General features: G+C 40.3%; 1 protein-coding gene across 2 annotated transcripts; it reads left to right on the top strand.

Moving 5' to 3' along the window:
* Positions 1–6,681: 6,681 nt before the first annotated feature.
* Positions 6,682–18,149, top strand: KLF11 (KLF transcription factor 11). Of its 2 annotated transcripts, none has more exons than XM_063442165.1 (4): positions 6,682–6,927; positions 10,994–11,254; positions 12,853–13,813; positions 16,369–18,149. In XM_063442165.1, exons 1-4 carry the CDS (start codon positions 6,883–6,885, stop codon positions 16,665–16,667), a joined length of 1,566 nt encoding a protein of 521 aa, XP_063298235.1. In that variant the 5' UTR covers positions 6,682–6,882; the 3' UTR covers positions 16,668–18,149. The 2 variants fall into 2 exon arrangements, with proteins under 2 accessions (XP_063298235.1, XP_063298236.1); XM_063442166.1 differs by lacking the exon at positions 6,682–6,927 and adding an exon at positions 8,326–8,386.
* The last annotated feature ends 5,271 nt before the right edge of the window (positions 18,150–23,420 follow it).

The raw sequence follows: 23,420 nt of genomic DNA, 5'->3' as shown, positions 1-23,420 counted from the left end.
TGATTTCTTCTTGGAATTGTATTTAGAATTTTCCTTTATTCCTCTTTAGACTATGGATTCTCCCTCTGCCTCTGCTAGATCCCTCTCTAGAAAACATAGGTGAGCCATTTATTTTTAATAGGGGGGTTGTTAAAAAGAGTGCCATACTGAGCCTGTAATATATGTTATATATGGCTTTATTTCAGCCCCAGCAAACAATTGGATTATCCAGCAAGAAAATCAAGGGAAAAGACCAATAAATGCATTAATTGTTCATCACCGGCTCCGCATGGAAGGAACCTTTGCAGGGAATGCTTGTCGAAAGTGGCTAATGTCCCCAGTAGGGGTTCCCCGCAGGACGACCTTAAACTTTGGATTTCCCAAGCTATTGCTGAGGGCTTTAAGTCTACCACGGGGTCTGGTGGTCCGAGTAAGAGACGCAGAGCAGAACCTCAGTCTTCCAGCACTGGAGAAGACCCTGACCTGTGGGAGGTCTCAGATGATAGGGAGGAGGAAGTTGAATATGCCTCCAGGTCTCTTGACTCGAAGTCTATCGATAGACTTATTACCCTCCTCAGGGACACTCTTAGTCTCACGGAAGAAAAATCTGAATTGAGAGAGGCTGACAGGTTTTTTGAGGACTTAAAACCTAACAGACCAACTTTCCCGGTACATTCCTCAATTAGGGACATGATCCTTCAAGAATGGAATAAACCAGAAAGGAAATCCACCTTGAAAAATAAATTCACGAGGATTTATCCTTATTCTGCCATGGACTGCTGCCTATGGAATTCGGTTCCTAAGGTTGATGCTGCAGTGATCCATATGGCCATATGGAAGACTACGCTTCCTATTGACTCCATGACATACCTCAGGGAGCCTATGGAAAAGCGTATGGATGGAGATTTGATAAAAGCCTACTTGGCACTGGGCTCTGCCCTTCATCCGGCAGTAGCACTGACCACTCTCTCCAGGGCCTTAAGAGTATGGCTCGCTAATTTGGAGGAGGACATTGGTCAAGGTGTCCGTAGAGAACATCTCTTGGAGAGTCTCAAGGACTTGAGCCTTGCCACTGAATTTTGTTCGGAGGCCTCCCTGGACATCACTCGCATGATTGCCAAAAGTAGGGTCCTGTCTGTGGCCTCCAGAAGGGCTTTATGGCTTCATTCCTGGGGGGCGGACTATGCCTCTAAGGCATCCTTGTGTGGTCTTCCATTCCAGGGGGATCTCCTGTTTGGTAAGATTCTGGAAGATGCTATTCAAAAAGCTGCTGATTGGAAAAAATAATTTTTACCACAAGTGAGCAGAAAGAGCTTTTCCTCCTCCTGGAAAACTAAGCGATTCAAAGATCGGTCCTTTCGGGACAGCAGAAGCTACAAACCCGGAAGGGAGTATTCCAGAAATTCTTTGTGGAAATCCTTCTCTCACTCTTCATCCAATAAGGCTTCCAGAGGCAGAGGTGCCAGAACCTCCGGGAAGACCTTCTGAAGGTCTTCAGGCCCATCCGGGAACGGTGGGAGGAAGACTGAAGTTATTTTACCTGGTGTGGGCCGCAAATATCACAGACGTGTGGGTCACATCCATCATAAAAGAGGGTTACAGGACGGAATTTTCTTCTCGCCCAAGAATTGCTCTCTTCAAAAAATCAAGGGTGTCGGCAGGTGTCAAACGAAGGACCATGAGGACCTGCATTTCCACTCTTCTGGAACAGAAGGTGTTAGAGGAAGTCCCAGAACACGAATGGTTCCGGGGGATTTATTCCACAGTGTTTTTGGCTCCAAAACCCCATGGAAGGTGGCGTCTCATCCTGAACTTGAAAGGAGTGAACTCCATGCTCGATGTGAGGACTTTCAAAATGGAATCCTTACAGACCATCCTAAAAAGCGTCAATAGACTTAAGGGATGCCTACTACCAAATCCCTATTAACCACAATAATATGCAGTTCCTTCGGTTCTGGGCTTTAGGAAGACACTTTCAGTTCCGAGGACTACCGCTTGGTGCCAAGAACATTTTCAAAGGTCCTTGTCTCTTTGATTGCCGTCATAAGGATGAGAGGTATCGAGATCTTCCATTACTTGGACGACATCCTCATCATAGGTCCATCACGAAGGATAGTGGCTCATCATACATTGGTGGCAATGAATATTCTTCAAGACCACGGGTGGCTTCTGAACATAGAGAAAAGCTCCCTAATTCCATCTCAGACTATCGTGTTTCTCGGAGCAGTAATAAACACCATCTCTGCCCGTGTGTTCCTGTCTCCGGAAAGGGTCGTAAAGATCAGAAACAAAATCGAGAAGCTTCAAGGTCTCGAAATGGCCTCGGCAAGGGAAGTCATGAGTCTCCTGGTTCTTTAACATCTACGATAGGTTTAGTAAAGTGGGCCCAATGGAAGTTTCGCCCTGTCCAGAGTTGCTTCCTTCTCCAGTTCGACAGAGGGGAAACAGATTGGGAACAGAAGATATCTCTGCCCCTGCCAGTAAGGAAAGAGTTGAACTGGTGGAAGAGCAGGAAGAATTTAGCAAAAGGCTTCCCATTGGAAGAGCCTCCATGGAACATTATTACAACAGATGCCAGTTCTTCTGGATGGGGTGCCCACTTCAATTCCTCATGGACTCAGGGGAAGTGGACCCGAGAAGAAAGTCAGCTACACTCAAATCTAAGAGAACTGAGAGCTATTTCCAAGGCTGTCTTGGTATTCCTACCAAGGATCAGAGATTCTTGGGTGTTGATCAAAACGGACAACCGAGCGGTTGCTTCATATGTAAACAACCAGGGAGGCACAAGAAGCAGACTGCTCTTGAAGGAACTAGCTCCTTTAATGACGATGGCCATGACCTATCTCCAAGGACTGAAGGCAATCTATCTTCCAGGTTCGTAGAACGTGACGGCGGACTTTCTCAGCAGAACAGAAATTCTTCCAGGAGAATGGAAACTTCACCAGTCAGTCTTCGCATGGATTGCCCATCGGTGGGGCATGCCCCAGATCGACCTGATGGTATCATTCCGGAATCGTCAGGTGGAGAATTACTACTCCCTCCACCTGGAAAGTCAGGCATTGGGCCAGTATGCTCTCTCTCTTCCTTGGTCGTTCGATCTGGGGTATGTGTTCCCTCCCCTTCCCATGATACCCAGGTTCCTGTGAAAAGTTTGGTCGGAAGGAAAGAAGGTTATTGCCATAATTCCGATTTGGCCTCGGAGGTCGTGGTTCCCCCTATTGTCTATGATGAGCCAGGAACAGCCTTGGCCTCTTCCTGTTATGGAGGATCTGCTAACGCAGGGCCCAATATTCCATCCTCATCCGGAACGCCTCAAATTGGGGGTATGGGTCTTGAAAAAGAAAGACTTCAACGATTAGGTCTCTCAGAAGCAGTGGTCAATACCCTCTTGCAATCAAGGAAAGCTTCTACTTCCTCATGCTACCATAGGATCTGGGATGTGTTTCAGGAATGGGCTTCAGCCAAAAATATTGACTTCCTGCATCCTCACAACACTGAGATCTTGGAGTTCCTACAAGAAGGTCTGGATAAGGACCTTAGCCTCAGCACTCTTAAAGTTCAGTCTTCGGCTCTTTCGGCTTTGTGCAACATCTCAAGGTCTTCAGATCCATTGATTTCCAGGTTCTTCAAGGCAGCTTTCAAGTTGAGACCTCCTTCCAGATCTACTACCCCTCCTTGGGACCTTCTGCTAGTTCTTAACTACCTGACTAGGGATCTGTTCATTCCTCTTAAGAGTTTGGATGCTACCCTCCTGACATACAAAACATTGTTTTTGGTGGCAATTACTTCCGCTAGGAGAATTTTGGAGATTAAAGCATTTTCTACCTTATCTTCTTGTCTACGATTCTATCATGATAGGGTGTGCCTGAAACCTAAACCTGAATTTCTTCCTAAAGTGGTCTCTCAGTTTCATCTCTCTCAAGAAGTGGTCCTTCCATCTTTCTACCCCAATCCTTCTTCGCAAGAGGAGATTAGGTGGCAACGTTTGGATGTCATGAACTGCCTGTCTATGTACCTTAAGCGTTCTGAGTCTTACAGAAAAACTGACCAACTCTTCATTTTACCTTCAGGGGCCAGGAGAGGTGAGGCAGCCTCTTTATCTACGTTGAAACGTTGGATTGCGCTAGTGATCAGGAAAGCATATATCGCTAAAGATCGATCTCCTCCACTGAAGATAAAAACTCATTCTACCAGAGCATTGTCGACTTCATGGGCTAATTGAGCAGAGGTTCCATACGATGATATTTGCAGGGCAGCCACCTGCTCTTCCCCGATGACGTTCATGAAACACTACAAACTAGATGTGGACTCTCCTTCCACCTCCTTTGGGAAGAGTGTCCTGTCTACGGTTTCCTTATCCCGTTGATATTAAATTCCTTTGCAGCATAGGAGTCTGTTCAGTGTGTTTTCTCGGTTTATTATTCCCACCCTACAATTCTGTGAGCTTGGGTATTACCCATATGTGATGTTGCCATGATTAGCCAGGAATAGAGAAAATTTATAACAAACTTATCGTAATTTTCTTTTCCTGGCTATTTCTCATGGCAGCATCAGGGTTCCCGCCCATTCTTTTAATTTTCAGCTTTATAATTGGACTGAGGTGTAAGGGGAGGAGGGACTCTTTATACCCATCAGTCTAATTAATTAATCTAATTAATTCCTGTCCTGTGACTGCTAAGGGAGGAGCTACCCATAAGTGATGCTGCCATGAGAAATAGCCAGGAAAATAAAATTACGGTAAGTTTGTTATACATTTTCTCTAATGTTACAGACTGCATAATAATTTTTGTTATGTTACAACCAGTGTAATAAAAAGTTTGATATGTTACAGTCTGTATAACAATAAGTTTAATATGTTACAGTCAGTGTAATAAGTTTGATATATTACAAACTATATAATAATACGTTGTATGGCACAGTCTGTATCATAATAAGTTTAATATGTTACAGTCAGTGTAATAAGTTTGATATTGTACAGGCTGTATAATAATAAGTTGTATGGCACAGTCTGTGTAATAATAAGTTTATATATTACAGGCTATATAATAATAAGTTTGATATATTACAGGCTATATAATAATCAGTTTATATATTACAGTCTATATAATAAGTTATATGTTACAGTCTGTGTAATAATAATCAGTTTATATGTTACAGTCTGTAATAATAAGTTTATATAGAGCACAGTCTGTGTAATAATAAGTTTATATATTACAGGCTATATAATAATAATCAGTTTATATAGAGCACAATCTGTGTAATAATAATCAGTTTATATAGAGCACAGTCTGTGTAATAATAAGTTTATATATTACAGGCTATATAATAATAAGTTTGATATATTACAGGCTATATAATAATCAGTTTATATATTACAGTCTATATAATAAGTTTATATGTTACAGTCTGTGTAATAATAATCAGTTTATATGTTACAGTCTGTAATAATAAGTTTATATAGAGCACAGTCTGTGTAATAATAAGTTTATATATTACAGGCTATATAATAATAATCAGTTTATATAGAGCACAATCTGTGTAATAATAATCAGTTTATATAGAGCACAGTCTGTGTAATAATAAGTTTATATATTACAGGCTATATAATAAGTTTATATAGAGCACAGTCTGTGTAATAATCAGTTTATATATTACAGTCTATATAATCAGTTTATATAGAGCACAGTCTGTGTAATAATAATCAGTTTATATATTACAGGCTATATAATAATAATACTTTTATATAGAGCACAGTCTGTGTAATAATCAGTTTATATATTACAGTCTATATAATGAGTTTATATAGAGCACAGTCTGTGTAATAATAATCAGTTTAAATAGAGCACAGTCTGTGTAATAATAATCAGTTTATATATTACAGGCTATATAATAATAATACGTTTATATAGAGCACAGTCTGTGTAATAATCAGTTTATATATTACAGGCTATATAATAAGTTTATATAGAGCACAGTCTGTGTAATAATAATCAGTTTATATATTAGAGGCTATATAATAATCAGTTTATATAGAGCACAGTCTGTGTAATAATAATCAGTTTATATAGAACACAGTCTGTGTAATAATCAGTTTATATATTACAGACTATATAATAAGTTTATATATTACAGGCTATATAATAAGTTGATATAGAGCACAGTGTGTGTAATAATAATCAGTGTATATATTACAGGCTATATAATAAGTTTATATAGAGCACAGTCTGTGTAATAATAATCAGTTTGTATAGAGCACAGTCTGTGTAATAATAATCAGTTTATATATTACAGGCTATATAATAAGTTTATATAGAGCACAGTCTGTGTAATAATCAGTTTATATATTACAGGCTATATAATAAGTTTATATAGAGCACAGTCAGTGTGTCAGTGTGTTTTGCTGTGTTCGGAGTAGGCGTGGCTCCCTTGTGATTGACAGGCGGGCCTACATTGCTGGGCTGTCCCCAGCCGTACGACCTTTCCCCTACTTTCCAGCTCTCACAGTTCACCAGGGCCATGCAGACTCAGCCGCCGAGTCACTGGAACATCTCCCTCCGCCCACCAGCATGCTTCCTGCACGAGCCGATCACGCTCTACCGGCGGCTCCCATTGGTTGCCGGGCAGGCCGGCTGCGCTGTGATTGGCCGAGGGCCGTTCTCCCCCTCCCTCGTGCTGCCTGTGCTATGCAGAGTGAGTGCTCTGTCCTCACCTCGCCTCCTCCGCCCCCCTCTGTGGATGTGTGTGCACGCCGGAGCCGGCCCTCCCTGCAACATGACGAGGGCCATCCCCAATGCTAAGAGGGGAAGCTTGTTATTGCTGATGAGCACAGCCTGGTTCTGGCAGGCGGCACCAGGACCTGCTGCTACAGCCTCATCCTTTGTTACATTGTAACAGCCCAGCACCATGCTGAATGTGGCCCCTGTGGACAGGCAGTACCCACCGGCTGCTGTAAGTAATGCATGGCCACCTGCCGGCTTCCATTCATCCCGGGGGGGGGGGGGGGGTCTTGCTATGGCCAGTGTCTTAAATTGGGGGTCCTGCTATGGCCAGTGTCTTAAATTGGGGGTCCTGCTATGGCCAGTGTCTTAAATTGGGGGTCCTGCTATGGCCAGTGTCTTAAATTGGGGGTCCTGCTATGGCCAGTGTCTTAAATTGGGGGTCCTGCTATGGCCAGTGTCTTAAATTGGGGGTCCTGCTATGCCCAGTGTCTTAAATTGGGGGTCCTGCTATGGCCAGTGTCTTAAATTGGGGGTCCTGCTATGGCCAGTGTCTTAAATTGGGGGTCCTGCTATGGCCAGTGTCTTAAATTGGGGGTCCTGCTATGGCCAGTGTCTTAAATTGGGGGTCATGCTATGGCCAGTGTCTGGGGAGCCAGTGTTACGTTATCTAGAAATACTGGGGCAACGTTCTAAATGGCAGCAATCACCATGGAAACGGCTCCTGCTGGCTGATTCTCAATCAGCAGTTTGCTCCCCAAAAATCCTCTTTAATACGTGAGCCCCGAGTGTGAGCTCCAACCAGCTGCAATGGGTCATTCAGTATGGGATCATTGTCTGACTTGATAGTCTGTGGGTATCATTGCTGTGTATACATTGTATTCTCTGTGTGTAGATCTGCTGCCAAGATGTTACATTGTATCTGGTAAACTCCATAATCCATAGCTGGTTACACAGTAACCCAGGGGTGAACATTGCATATATGTAGTTATTGGTGCTGAATAGCTGATATTGACCAATCGCTATGATAGCCCCTTTTGCTTGTTAAAAAAAAATGTATGTATGTATTAGTGACCATCATAATGTTAAGAGTCGATGGACACAGGGCACCGTGCATGTCTAATAATAACAATAAGGAGAATTCTAACCCTCTGGCTATAGTTTCACTTTTTCTTATCACCCCTGTTGATGTGGTTAAAGGTGGGTGACCACCTGTTAACTAACTACAACTCCCATTATCCTTGGATAGCCTTAAGGGTGGTCAAGCATGATGGGAGCTGTTGTTGTTTTGCTACAGCTGATGAGCTATCCCTTGGCCAACCCCTAATTTACTGGGTTTGTTGTTTGGATGGATTTTGAACAGAAACCAAACCCCTCTCTGAGCATCACAAAACACCCAGACACTTCCTGCACCTCCCCTCCAGCCCATGCAACGCCCACCTCACATGGCTATTTTAATGGATGACGTATTGGAGAGCTAAATTTGGATCTCCAAGCCTGGCCTCTGGGAGGTAGTGGTGGGGGAAAGGGGTGGTGGTTAGTGGTTTTGTAACAGCTTCTCTTAGGGTGGGGCAATACCGTTAAAATCTTATTGTCCCTCAGTACCTCCCCCCCCCCACTTCCCCTGAAACTGCAAAACAACATCCAAAAGACAGAGAGCCTAACAGCTGATGTGCTCTATAACTTGCTGGGTGTGTGCATTTTATTCTCATATTTAGCATTATTCTAGCCCTGCCTACTCTCTGAAGGGCTGGATGGATAGATGCTGCTTATGAAAGCTACCATTGATTACTGGTTAGCAAGCACATAGGCAGGAAAGGTTGGGCAAAGGATGGTCAATAATTAGCTTAGGATTTGGCAACTTGTTTGTTATTATTAGTAGTAGTAGTTTAATGACAATATTTTTCACTAAGGTGCGATGGAGGTTAAATTGCAAACTAATGTGGGCATTGCAGGTTTTTATTCATTTAATCTTAATATTATTATTATTTTTTTTTTTATCTTGGTACATTGGAACAACAGGGTCTCTGGAGTTCTTTCTCTTTTTTATTTCTAAAAGAGCGGAGGTCTAGTCACTAAACTGAGAATGGACTATTTTAATTTAAAATTTGAACTGGAATTCTGGAAACCTTCTACAAATCAGATATTTTCCCTGTTTGGCTATTTTAAAATGAAAAATCCCCTGGTCAGATTCCCAGCTTAGTGATTCACTATGTGAGTCATAGAGCTAACACTCAAAAAGAGCAAGATAATGAACTTAAGGAAGCTCTCTAACGCTCGTAACCACGGAAGCTGACTGTAGTAGTTATAGCCCAAAGATTCTGAGGTACACTGGACCTCCCATGAGAGCCCAGGTTTTGTCAGTTTAAAAAATATTGTAGAGTTCGCACTAACGGGCTCTTTAAGAACCGTAAACAGTACAGTGCATTGCGGTGGTTATGGTGCATATTGTTTATAGAATTTTGTAGGATAATTGAACTTTAATATCTTATTGATCGGGTTAAAGAGACTCCAACCTGTGGCTGGGCTGCTGTTTTGCTTAGTGAAATAATGTAACCAGCTAATTTTAAGGAAGTGAAACAATTAAATTCAACAACAACAAAAAAACTTTTTAAATGAACTCTCAATTAATTGAATTGGTATTGTGTGGAAAATGGATTTAAGTTTTCTGTGAGTAACTTTAGAAGCCATTTTCTCTTCTGTCTTCCCTTTATTAACCCTTCTCACTGCCATTGGGCCAAGCTTAACCTAACTAATGAACAGTAGTGTATGTCACCTCAGAGCTAATATGGGGACAAACTCTACAGGTTAATTTATTAATAATGTTCGAATCTCTCAGTTTGTACCAAGATCTCAAATCTCTCTTTGAATATATTTCCTTTGAGTTCTCTCATGGTCTTCTGTATGCTTCACAAATAGTCTTGAGAGAGCTGGTGGGTCATTAAAATATGGTGACCAGGTGGCTCTTTGAGTCAGGAACCCCTTTGTGTCTACTTGTTTACAAAAAAAAGAACAACAACAAACTGTCTAGTTGCCAATATTGGGGAGAAAAACAAGGCAGACATCATCGGTGCATGGCAGTGCTATATTGTGCAATGCAGCCTGTAAATATAGAATACAATAGTCTATTTCTGCATTGCAGCAGCAAAAAAAAAAAAGATAAAGCAGTTTGAGTGTTTCTGTGAAATGCAAACCATATGTTCTGTAATATACTTTTGGGCAGTATTTTGTTGTAGTAATTGCAAATAAATCACTATCTGCAAAAGTAGCTTTCCCGTTTCACTGCACAAATACATCTGTATGCGTGCTCTTAGGCAGGTCATCTGAGGACATGTTTCCTGAGCCACAAACATTACAGGTCTGGGGCGGCGGGGAGCTCCCAACCTCGCATCTGGATATTTAAGGGGGGGGGGACTAATTACTAAACTGAATACACGGAATTGCAGAAGATACAAAACACGGGAGCCCCCCTCCCTAAAAAAAAATAAAAAATGAATGCAATATTGCTTGTGATGCAAATACAATTTTAAATGGAGTCAGAGATTAAAAAAAGATATCAATACATGATAGTAAAATGGTGTATAATGATGATTTTGTTTGTTTTTTTACACATTTGGTTACTGCATATATTACAGTAATCCTTAAACTTTTGTTTTGTTGAGCCTTATCATCCCTTCACCACCACATTTTTTTTTTTTTACTTGAGCCGTCACAATTATTAGTTTTTAAATAAAATTCATGACTCCATTATTGACTGTGCTGATAATGTCACACCTGTTAAGATATGACTGTGTAGCTAGCAATGTTGCATGTTTGATTTCTCCTATTTAAATCTATATTCTGCTTTGGTGGAATTGCTTTATGTTGCCCCCTGTTTTGTTCATTTTGCAAATTGTACAAAGAAAAGTCAGTCAACGTCCTGGATGCTTATAAAATGTTAATAAATGCTTGTAATTGTATTACAAAGTCCAATATAAACACAGGAATTTATTAACGCATGCTAATTTTATACTACCACTTATGGTCAAAAAGTGCTAATCGGCGACTAAATTACCTCTTTCAGACTTGATAATCTGCACGCTGTAACCTCTTAAAATGTCATTTGGACTAATGACACAAATGCTGATATTAAATGTTACACTATTGAGTTCAGCCTGAGCACCCAAGTGGCACAAAGTCCACCGCATAGAGAGAAAGAGAAATCATTATTTTTTACTTGTATATTAGCAGTTCAGATTTGGAAATGTGTTCTTAACTTGTTACCATATTGCCTAACAAAAGTTCTTCCTTCTGTGCAGGTTGACTTCATGGACATGTGTGAGTCCATACTAGAACGGAAGAGACATGACAGTGAAAGGTCGACATGTAGTACCTTGGAGCAGAATGATTTTGAAGCTGTGGAAGCACTGGTGTGCATGAGCGCATGGGGTCAAAGGTCCCACAAAGGAGATGTCTTGAAAATGAGACCCCTTACTCCTGCTTCCGATTCCTCCGACTTTACCATGACGTGTGACTCTTCTATAGGTGGTTCTAGAGAATTCCACTCTCTTGCAACACTGGTAAGAATTACATTAAAACATTACTTGCAAAGCTTATATATATATATATATATATATATATATATATATATATATATATATATATATATATATTATTATTTTTTTTTTTTTTAAATCCAGAAGCCAATAGATTCTCAAACCATTGGAGTGGCTATTGTACCAGGAGTCCCTTGGCTCCATCCCAGTGTAATTTGTCAAACTGTGTTAGAATGTTTACAACTTACCTGGTGTTCTCCGGAAGTCACTTTGCAACTAATCCTGGTGCTGTCCTCCACTGATGCATTCAGTTAGGGTTTATGGCCCTGCCTAGATCCAGACAGTGGGACTAACCAAATTCTCCTACAAGGAGCCACTTGGTGGGACACAGGTAAGTTGTCAAACAACTTTAAAACTGACACCATAACGCTACATTTAATTTTTTTTTTCCATTTGAGGAGGAACTTTTTCAGTGCAGTTACAGTATCTTGTTTATGTCCCTAAGACCTCCCTGTAGAGCATTGCCCTCAGAGAATCATGCTTCAGTTGTGACAATCATTTTCAAGCAAATTGCTTCCCAGAGTTTCCCTTGATGATTACTCGGTTTTGCAGAACTGTCAATAGCCTTGAGATTTAAGTGACATCTTTTTAAAGTAACTCAGTGATCGATTTCTTACTGCATATGTTTGCATAGGAAATCCCTTACAACTGATCTATATAAACATTCACATTAACACTGTTTGTTTTGTGCAGTTTAACAACTGTTAGAATGTTGGTAGAATTTAGTGGAAATAGTTTTTCCAGTAGTAAGTGTGATAGTATTACGAGTCACTATGTAAACCAATGCAATTATGTGACCAGCTATTATTGTTTATTTATAAAGATCCAGCAAATTCTGTTGCACTGTACTATCAAAGTTGAATTAACTGGTTTGTGACTCAATGTGAATGAAATGATCACTCAGGGCACCATAACATTTTTATCGTAATGACGTTATCAGGGTGCGAGAAGGTTCTGGTGAAGACTTTGGGGTTAATTCATGTTTAAACCCCAAAGTATTCATTATGCCTATGAACTTTTGCTCCATGTCTGAAGGGTCCATTAGGAAGCTATGTATCTTCTTTTTTTTTTTTTTTTTTTTATCTTCTCTCAATGGAGAGCTACTAAGCTGACACTCTCAGCCTACAAGCGGCACCTTTTCTGAATCTTTCTTATTCAAGCCTCTGACATGGAGTGGAAGTTTAGGGGCAGGGTGATTGGGCACCCGTTTAACCCCTTAAGGACCAAACTTCTGGAATAAAAGGAAATCATGAGATGTCACACATGGCATGTGTCCTTAACCCCTTAAGGACACATGACATGTGTGACATGTCAGGATTCCCTTTTATTCCAGAAGTTTGGTCCTTAAGGGGTTAAGGGGTTAGTTAAGCCAGGGCCTCCTCTAACCTTAATAAGTTGATGAGGTTGTTGTGGTGCCCATAGCATCATTTTTTAAAAAAAATTGTAATTGGCTTATTAAAAGTGAATTAAACTGAGCAGTTGACTTCATAATTATAGTATTGCGTCCTTCCTTTTTTTTTTTTCTTGTTCTTCTAACATGTAGCCTTGCTTTGCTTTTTCAGTGCATGACTCCACCACACAGCCCTGATTTTGGAGAACCCACTACAACACTCCCACCTGTTTCCCAAGTCACGTATTCCAAGCCTGTGACTGTCATGTCAAGCAGTTTGGGCTGTTGCGTCACTTCTTCAGATGTGCCCAAGCCATTTGTTCCAGTTGTCTACAGACCACCTCCTCAGGGCCGGGATATGTTTCTAAGCTCTCAGCCCTGCAGATCAATGGCCACAAGTGTGATACGCCACACGGCTGATCGCTCCTCTTTCCAAAACATTCCAGAGACTCCTGCCAGGACAGTTGCACCTTTACATAAAAACCCCTGTGTTGAACAATCTGAAAACAAATATTCTGAACTTTCCAGGGAAATACATGTTCCAGACAGCCTGAACAGAAGATCCCCACCATTGCACCTTCCTCAGCCAAACAAATCGTGTCCTAACATAAATATGGACATCCAGCAACTGGTGAATACACAGACTACCTTGTCAATGAAATGTGAAAGTGATCGTTCACATGAGACTAATCAGTTGGTTTCAGTTCCTGTTTCACATGCCCCAGTTCTCTGCCAGATGATTCCAGTTAGTGGACAAGCGGGTGTTCTCTCTGCTTTTATCAAGCCCACAGCTCAGCAGGTTCCTAATTCTGTCAAGCCAATCCTACCCCAAGCAACACAGATTCCTCAATCCGTCCTTATGGGAACGCCTGTCTCACAGGGAACTGTTATGTTTGTACTTCCTCAAGCAGCTGTCACAAACCCACCTCAGCAGTGTACACAGACTCTTGTGACTGTAGGGAACACAAAATTGCTGCCTCTTGCACCAGCCCCCGTGTTTATTGCTGCTGGGCAAAGCAGCCCTCCACAAATGGACTTCTCAAGAAGGCGTAATTACGTGTGCAACTTTGCAGGCTGCAGGAAAACCTACTTCAAAAGCTCGCACCTTAAAGCACATCTTCGCACACACACCGGTAAGCCATGAAGAGGTGGCTGTTAAGTGGAGGATTATTAATTTATTTATATATATATTAATGGCAATGTTCTCATTCTGTTGGCGAGCATCCTAAATAAATATGCGTTCTAACGGCTGGTAAACTATTATGTCAATTTTAGAGGGAGGGATTATTCCTCTGCTTGTGCAAAACATTTGTACCCTGTGCGCACACAACATGGTGACACCCAATTGAAGTCTCTCATCACCAGTCTAGAATAGACTTGGGCATTCGTTTTATGGCGAACAAAAATTTGTCAGAATTCCGGCTATTCATCCGTTTGTCCAAAAGACAAAAATTTCATCCTGCACTTTTGTTTTCTATTCTGACCCCATATTACTACAAGGGAGGTTAAATCCTCCTTCCTGCCCCTACCCCCCATGCATGTTTACTAAAAGTGTTATAAAAAATTACTAGAGACTGGGCAGCTATTGTTGTCCAATCACAAATTTAAAATAGGAAGACCTGACACAGGTCCACCATGGTGGGGTACATACTAAAATAATTAACTGGGGGGTACATAGTGAGAGCTATTAGGGGGCTAATAAAATAAATAGAGGACCAAGAGTCCTCCTCTAGCCCCCACCTATCGGCAGCAGATTGGGTCTCTAAGAATAACGAGGGCGACAGTGTCCTCCAGCCCCTCCCTTTTGTGGTGGGTGGGCGCCCTAAATAAGAAGGACCTATTGTTAATTCCCCCAGCCCTTCATTCATTGGAATCAGCCCTAAATAATAAGAGGTTTGGACCCATCAGTCCCCACCAATTGGCGGTGGTTGGGAACCCTAAGCAATAAAGTGGGGTTGAGCTATTGCCCCTCCTCCCAGCCCTCACCCATTGGTGTTAGATGGGGCCCTAAATAATATTTATTGCTCCCCTCTCCCATAAAAAAAAACCTGCAATTAAAATTAATACTTACCATTAGATGTGTTTATTAATTATTTTTTATTTATTTTTTTGTTCCATTTTCTTTTCTTCAAAATTCCCAAGGAAAACATAATCCATCTTCACCCTGCGAGGGGTGGGTAAAGCGCTACAAAGCCTTTCTGCACCATGCAATTTGTATCAGGGTGCTCTGAAAAGTCCGCTTCAGTTTAAGCTTCTTAGTAGATATTTTCCTCACAAGGGGCTATCTACTAAACAGCTTATAGGAACCCTTAAATATGCAATTCCACAAAGGTACTCATTTAGAGTTATCTGCTAAACTGCTGCAAGATGCAGTTGTGGCACGGATCAGAATTTAATTTGGCCGAATTAAAGGGACACTCGAGTCACCAGTGCAACTACATATATGACCCTATAGCGTTAATACCACCATTTGGGCCCCTCATGCCTCCATAAATATAGCAAAATATTACTGTATTCAAACATGAAGCTGTAACTCTGCAAGCTGTTTGCCTAAAAAAACAAACAAAAAAAAACAGCCTGCAGACATCATCAGAAGTTGTAGCCTGATCCAATCACAATGCTTCTCCATAGGATTGGCTGAGACTGACAAGGAGGCAGATCAGGGGCAGAGCCAGCATGATTCAAACACCGCTCTGGCCAATCAGCATCTCCTCATAGAGATGAATTGACTCAATTAATTTCTATGAGGAAAGTTCAGTGTCTGCATGCAGAGGGAGGAGATACTGAATCACAGGATGCTCGTGCACAGCAGATCTGAGTGGATGGAGGCTTATTATGCTAGCTTTCAATGTAAACACTGTATTTTCTCAGAAAATAGTGTTTACATGAGAGAGGCTGCAGGGAGCTGTAGTTCTCACCTGAACAACCTCATTAAGCTGAAGTTGTTCAGGTGACTATAGTGTCCCTTTAAACTCTGTAATGGAAAACATGAAAATAATGACCAGATTTCACCTGAAAACTAAAGACCAAACTGGCTAAATGTGTTCGAGTTAAGTGTAAATTTTGGTGCTGGCCAAGTCTAGTCCTGAATTGCAACTGTGAGTGCATTTAGTGACTCAGACAAGTGCTGTGTAGTGTCCCGCTTTACAAAACTATGAAAGGGCTGTCAATACACTGATAACGTGTTGTACAGCTGGTATCAACATATTCAATAGTTCCTCACATCTGATTTCATCATTAAAACGTTATGCTAAACCGCATATCAAATAAAGAGTGCTGTCCAAGGAGATAAGGTCAGACACATAGCTTAAAAGAAAAATCCTTCTTTGTTGCTTGCTTTTGCAAATGATAGTGTTCGAATTTACAAAGCAACAAACTGATTTAATATCAAACACCCTTTTTTTTACTAAAAGGGTAATTGTTGAAAGTTGACAACTAAATTTCAATTTTTGGCCAAAATAACAATTGTGGGTGGGAGGAACCCCTCTTAGCTTGGCTATTTTGACTTAAGACTTGCAATTCCTCTTGTCAGTTATACTCAATTCTGCATAGTGGATAACCCAAGTAGGTAACACATCAGTCCCATAAGTTGGTGCAAGAACCCATTTAATGGGTAAAACTTCTATCTGCATTCCTGTTTTTTTGTATTGTTTTTTCACTTTTTTTTTTTCCTTTTTCTCTCTTAAAGGTGAGAAACCTTTCAGCTGTAACTGGGAAGGTTGCGATAAAAAGTTTGCACGGTCAGATGAACTTTCGCGGCATAGAAGAACACACACAGGGGAGAAGAAATTTGCCTGCCCCGTGTGTGACCGCAGATTCATGCGTAGCGATCACTTAACCAAGCATGCTCGGAGGCACATGAGCACAAAGAAAGTTCCCGCCTGGCAAACAGAAGTTGGAAAATTGAACAGAATTGCTACCCCAGACATATCCAGAAATGCCGGCCCTTCCTTAAGCATGCTGGTTTCCTTGCCTGCCTCGGTTTAATAAGTGTGTGAATTTAATGGGGCAAGTGAAGATCGACCTTTTGATACACACTGTCATGCATCATGGACTGCAGATGGAAAAATACACCGTGCATTTTATCATACAATATCAAGGGCCATTTGTTTAGAACGCCGTAGAACATGGGGATGGAGGAGGGGATGAAATGCAATTGTTAAAGTAATTGTTTTTATAGTCCTCCTGGAAAGAAAGCAAGCCATGTATTTTTGGCATTCCCTAAAGCACTATAAAAGTTCAGTGTGATTTAATAATATGCTGTTTATACATTATGGCCTTTGTGTGGAGGTAAACAACATAGAATATACTTTGTGACATCATTGTTAAGGTTTCATTCACATTGTTATAATCCTGTCCCAATTTACAGAAAACACACAGCATTAGAGGACTTGGAAAAAAATGTTTTTTATTTTTGGGTAATTGTACAATGCAATTCTGCCTTCACATAAATCAGTCAGTGTTTACATAATACTCCTATAAAACAATCCCTTATTTTCCCTTTTATTTTTAACTTAAATGTTAAACTTCACCTTATATTCACCTCCTGTTTGTTAAGCATTGAAGGAAAAAAAAATGAAAATGTTTATCAGAGATGAATTGATACAACTTGTTTGTCTATTGCACTATTCATAATATGTAACTTTTTTTTTTTTCCTTGTCCTTTTTTTGTGTATTAAATTGTATATATTTTTTTTTTTTAAATGTGTTTCGTTGGGAATTTTATTAAGCTGCCGTTAATTGGAAATCTGCACATCATTTAGCTTGGGGATTGATTCTTGATATAATTTTTTTTTTATTTTTTTTTTTTAAACGTGGACTCAAGACATGATTTAATTGGATAAAACATGGTACCTTTTGAAAGTAACACACAAAATGTATGTGTGTGCATATTAAATAATGTGTATAAACACACACACACAATAATTTGGGTTTTATTGCAATAAAATTATAGCTGTTGCATATTTTTAAAAAAATAATAATAATCAGATTAATAAGTACCACAAATCTCTCTCTAAGCTCTAAGTGGTCTTTGCAACATCTTTCTTGTTTCTAAAAACGCCTATAAGAGTCAACTTTTATGGAGTTTGAAGCAACATTAATATGTTCTGTACAAATGGTCACCATCTAAATTCCTCAAACTTTTTTTGCATGTATGGTATGACTTGCTAAGTTTTTTCCAGTTGATCAAAAATGTTTTGAGTCCACAATGCCTCTTTGCTTAATGGCATGTAAGATGAAATCAAAAGGTTCACTTTATTTTCCCTGCTAATTTCTCAGTGTTATTACCTCACATTTTCTTATAATGCCTATATTTTTTTTTTTTTTTTTAAAGGGTCTTTCCTTTGGTCTATGATGCTGTACCAAATATAATGGTAACCGCTTATGTAATATCTCAGTGTTCTAAAAACCTTTCCATAAGAATGCAAGTTATTACTTGTGTGACATTAAAGTCATCTGTTTTCAGCACATGCTATCTGATCTGATTATTTGAGGTACATTGATCAATTCCAAAACTTACCTTAGACGGCAACAAGAAATTTCAAAATGTTATAATTGGGAAAGCCAATGCAAAAAAAAGTCTAAAGGACAACTTTTGTCAATTTTTCTGTTGTCATATTTTTTTAAACTTTTTGACATTGAAACTTAAAGGAACTCCTGCTATATTTTGACATTTCTTAAAGGTACACTATCGGGTCAGGAACACAAACATGTATTCCTGACCCTATATGTGTTTAAAATCACAATTTTTTTTTTTTTTGTAAAATGACACTATTTTTTGACATAATCAAATCTAATTTGATGTGGAAAAAACTCAACATCTTGTATTTTTAAAGGAGTTGGTTAGCTTTGACATTCAGCTTTTAAAATAATGTAAGAAAAAAAAAATGCAAAAAATACAAGTGGGAAAAAGTTCACAGATTTTTATTTTTTTTGGTAAGAAATTGTATCTTAAACAAAAAACTAAATTGGATGACAGGTAGCTTATTTAGGTTTATATCCCATTTCACCAAAGGCGTCCCCAATTATAGTTCTATTTTTGCCGATAGACAATATATACTCGGTAGAGGGGACATATTTCACGCTGAGTTTCTGTCCTCCAATTAATTCAAATGTTGCCAGCATCCTGAACAATGTAAATCTGTCTTGTGACTTTCACAAGACACTTTCTCTGCAGGGTTTTTGCTCTGATCGTAGAGTTTGAAGTATGCACATGTCCTAAATTCTGATAATCTAGCCCAGGGGTTCTCAACCTTGTCCTCAAGGACCCCCTACCAGTCCAGGGTTTAGGGATTACCTGGGTGTGTCTAAGGTGTTTAGAAAAAAAAACAAAACACCTTAGAGTCTAAGGTGTTGTTTTTTTTTTTTGTTTTTTTTTTTTTCCCCTTAACACCTTAGACACACCTGGTAATCCCCAAATCCTGGACTGGTAGGGGGTCCTGAGGACTGGGTTGAGAACCCCTGATCTAGCCCATCTGTTGACTTCAGAGGAACCAGGTGTAGATCCTGTAGTTGTCATGCAGCTTGTAGACAAGCTCTAAGCAGGGTAGGGCATGTGACTTTCTTCCTGTTATTAAACATCCATGTTGCTGAGCCTGATGCACTCCATTCATAAAAAGTAAGTCTAGCATAGGTTACTACTAGTTGAAGGAAGATGTCTTTGTTTCAGGACAGCAGCTGCACACATGGACTCCTGGGTGTGATCTCAAAATTGAAGGTCATGGTGATTGATCTGCATCTGCCCTGCGGTTAGTTCTCATATGTCTCTGTAAATTAAACACACATTTTATAAATGTTTCTAAAAATTCAGCCTGTAATGAGTGTGAGGTAGAGGAGCCCCAGCCAGGCCATCTGCTTGGGATGCCATCCAGGCTTTTAATATTTCTGAGGTTTCCATCACATTCCAAGATACTTCATTGACACCTTGCACGTCCTGATCTCAAATTCTACTGGTCAAAAATATGACCCTTCATTGGGCCATGGGAACTTGATAAAGTCCAACAGGGATATTCACTAATGTGAGATTTTAAGGTGAATTTCAAATTTCAGGTCAAAATAAAACTGCTCTCAGTTGGCCTCAAATAAACAAAAAAAACACTTTGAATTTTCTTTGAATTCTCACTTTAGTTCATAACCCTGTTCATGATTCCACATTCTATATTTTGACATTTCTGCTGGCCACATATTCTTTACTTTTATCCTCCGAGATAGTAACTTTATGCTTATTAGTCATTTTCCATGAAGTATATTCTATATTTCAAAAGTATTCCTAGCGCCATAGTTTTGTCACTAGTTAGATGTCTTGGCACCTAAATTAAAAGAAAAATGTTTACACTCACTGTTTTTTCAGTGCTGAGACTCACTGTTACCTGCTCCACCAACTGCGACATCATCGGACAGCTCCTTCTTTTCTCATCCAATCTAATGCTCCATTGGGGATAAAAAGTTATTTTAAGATCAAATTCTTTTCGTAGGGAAGCATTGAATCAAAATCTTCCCTATAATCAGCCTTTCATGACGTTGAACATCACATAACAAAGTCAAACTTAGTTAAGAGTGTGTTAGAGACAACAAATGAAAAACCCTTAAATAAAAAAGAGCTAAATGTTGAGAGAGAGATACTCTTATAGAAAGGGGGCCATCAGTTAGACAGTCACTAGAGGTGTGCTTAGCCCTTGAATCAATGCATTGCCATTTCTACTAAACGGTAGTATTTTAGATATCAGGGCTAAAACGGGCATTGCACCCAGACAACTTCATTGAGATAAAGGGGTCTGGGTGCCTTTAGTGACGTTATAAATGTGTAACTTTTATGTTGCTCCCAAGCATTTCCTGCTGTAGAAATCATTACTCCCCACAGGTGATCTGTTTTACATCTTTACCAATGTTTGGATCTGGAACAGTCTTGCTGTGTGAAATCTTCACCTTTTGGAGGAACTAGCATAATTTTGAATCTGCACCTTTGCCTTGAGAGACCTGACAGTGTCCCTTTATCATGTATCATGATGACGCAAACAGAGAGAGATTTCATTAAGTGATTTTATTTAGTAGCATCTGATTCAGTTTGTCACAAAATGTAACGGTGGGACAATCTGGAAGCTTTAGAATCTTTCAAGCTCTCTGGTTTAATTAATGCCAGAAATCAAGCTTTCTTCTGGTGAACCATACATTTTTTTTTTATAAAATGTGAGCACATCCCTCGTATGACTAGAGTAATCAGGCTGGCAACACTACTGGGAGTAAAAACGGGGTGTAATGTCATCTTAATCTGATAGAATTGCCTGTAAATATCACCCAAGCCTCCCACACATACATCTACTGAAGGTGCTTAAAAACACACCTGATCTTGAATGGTGGTACAAATAGAGAAAATGTATGACAAACTTACCGTAATTTTCTTTTCCTATTTTTCATGGCAGTCCCTCCTCCCCTTACACCATAGTCCAATTATAAAGCTGAAAAAAGAAAGAATGGGCGGGAACCCTGATGCTGCCATGAGAAATAGCCAGGAAAAGAGATTTACGGTAAGTTTGTCATAAATTTTCTCTATTCCTGGCTAATCATTTTAGCATCACATATGGGTAATACCCAAGCTCACAGAAAATATAGGGTGGGAATAAAGAAACGGAGAAAAAGACAATATACAGATACTCATGCTGCAAAGAAATGCAATATCAGTGGGATAAAGAAACCGTAGACAGAACACTCTTCCCAAAGGAGGTGGAAAAAGAGGCTACGTCCAGTTTGTAGTGCTTTATGAACGTCATCGTGGAAGACCAGGTGGCTGCTCTGCAAATATCATCGTATGGAACCTCTGCTCTATTAGCTCATGAAATTGACAATGCTTTGGTAGAATGTGTTCTTTATTAGAGGAGACTGACCTTTAGAGACATACGCTTTCCCGACTATTAGCGAAATTCAACGTTTCAACTTAGATAAAGAAGCTGCCTCACCTCTCCCAGTTCTTGAAGGTAGTATGAAGAGTTGGTTAGTCTTTCTGTATGACTTAGAACAAAGAAGGTATTGGGACAGACAATTCTTAACATCCAAACGTTGCCCCCCTAAGTTCTTCACTAGAAGTTGGATTAGGATAGAATGATGGAAGGACCACTTCTTGAGAGAGATGAAACTGAGACACCACCTTAGGAAGAAACTCCGGTTTTGGTCTCAGACACACCCAATCCTGATAGATTTGTAGGCAGGAAGTCATGGTAGAAAAGGCTATAATCTCCGAAATTCTTCTTGCAGAAGTAATAGTCACCAAAAATAAAGTCTTGTAAGTCAGAAGGGTAGTATCTGAATTTTCAAGGGGACAAACAGATCATCAGTCAGATAATTGAGCACAAGAGGAAGGTCCCAAGGAGGGGTACCGGATCTGGAAGGAGGTCTCAACCTGAAAGCTGCCTTGAAGAATCTTGAGATCAAAGGGTCCGAAGCCCATGAGATCTTGCATAATGCTGAAAGAGCCAAGGACTGAACTCTCTAAGAATGCTGAGGCTAAGGCCTTTGTCCAGACCTTCCTGAAGGAAATCCAGGATCTAAATATTACGAGGTTGCAAGAAGTCAATGCTCCTGGTCGATGCCCATTCTCTGAATATATCCCAGTATGGTAGCACGAGGAAGTAGAACCCTTCCTAGATTGCAAAAGGTTATTAATCACTGCTTCAGAGAGGCCTAAGTGACGTAGTCTTTCCTTTTCAAGACCCATACCCCACCTTGAGGTGTTCTGAATGAGGATGGGAGATTGGACCTTGACTCAGCAGATCCTTCATTATTAGGAGAAGCAGAAGTCGTTCCTGACTCAACTTGATTAAAAGAGGAAACCATGGCTTCTTGGCAAGACCGGGATAATAGCAATACCTTTTTTGCCTTCTGTCCAAACCTTTTGCAGAAATCTGGGTATCATGGGTAGGGGAGGGAATGCATACCCCAGATCAAATGACTAAGAAAAAGAAAGAGCATCCTGGCCCATCGCCTGATTGTCTGGACAGAGAAGAGAATTTCTCTACATGACAATTCCTGGAAGTCGCCATCAGGTCGATCTGTGGTATGCCCCACCGATGGGCAATCCATGAGAAAACTGCCGGGTGAAGCCTCCATTCTCCTGGAAGAATTTCTGTTTTGCTAAGGAAGTCCGCAGTAACGTTCTCTGAACCAAGAAGATAGATTGCCTTTAGACCTCGAAGCCCGTTCATGGTCACACCCATCAAGGGAGCCAGTACCTTCAAGAGCAATTTGCTCCTTGTGCCTCCCTGGTTGTTTACATATGAGGCAATTGTAATTATGTTCCAAGACGCTGCCTCTAACGTGAAACCTTCCGACAAATTATTTTTGCCCTTCCACCAGTTCAACCCTTTTCTTACTGGGAAAGGCAGGATTATCATCTGATCACAATCTGTTTCTATTCTGTTGAATTAAAGAAGGAAGCAATGCTGAATAGGATGAAACTTCTATTTGGGCCCATTTTACCAGCCCGATTGTTAATGTTAGAGAACGTCAGAATGTCAGAGAGAAGAGGCTCACGACTTCTCTCGCTGAGGCCTTTTTGAGACTTTGTATTTTTCCTATTTTGTCTCGGATTTTCAGGGCCCTGTCCGAAAAGAGAAACACATGGGCTGAGATCGTATCTATCACTGCTCCCAGGAAGACAATCGTTTGAGAAGGAATCAGGGAGCTCTTCTCTATGTTTAGAAGCCAGCCATGATCTCGAAGAAAGTGGCTCATCTTACTCTAGTGACA

Source organism: Pelobates fuscus, chromosome 2 (genome assembly GCF_036172605.1).
Source record: "Pelobates fuscus isolate aPelFus1 chromosome 2, aPelFus1.pri, whole genome shotgun sequence".
In the NCBI taxonomy this organism is placed as follows: Eukaryota; Metazoa; Chordata; class Amphibia; order Anura; family Pelobatidae; genus Pelobates; species Pelobates fuscus.
The sequence above is the reverse complement of the archived record's forward strand: the minus strand, read 5'-3'. Positions and strand labels throughout refer to the sequence as shown.

What these genes read in the sequence shown, in the direction of transcription:
- KLF11 (XM_063442165.1), top strand. Translation starts at nt 6,883, where the DNA reads ATGCTGAATGTGGCCCCTGTGGACAGGCAGTACCCACCGGCTGCT. An exon ending in GGCAGTACCCACCGGCTGCT is followed by an intron (nt 6,928 to 10,993) that starts GTAAGTAATGCA and finishes CCTTCTGTGCAG; the next exon opens with GTTGACTTCATGGACATGTG. An exon ending in TCCACTCTCTTGCAACACTG is followed by an intron (nt 11,255 to 12,852) that starts GTAAGAATTACA and finishes TTGCTTTTTCAG; the next exon opens with TGCATGACTCCACCACACAG.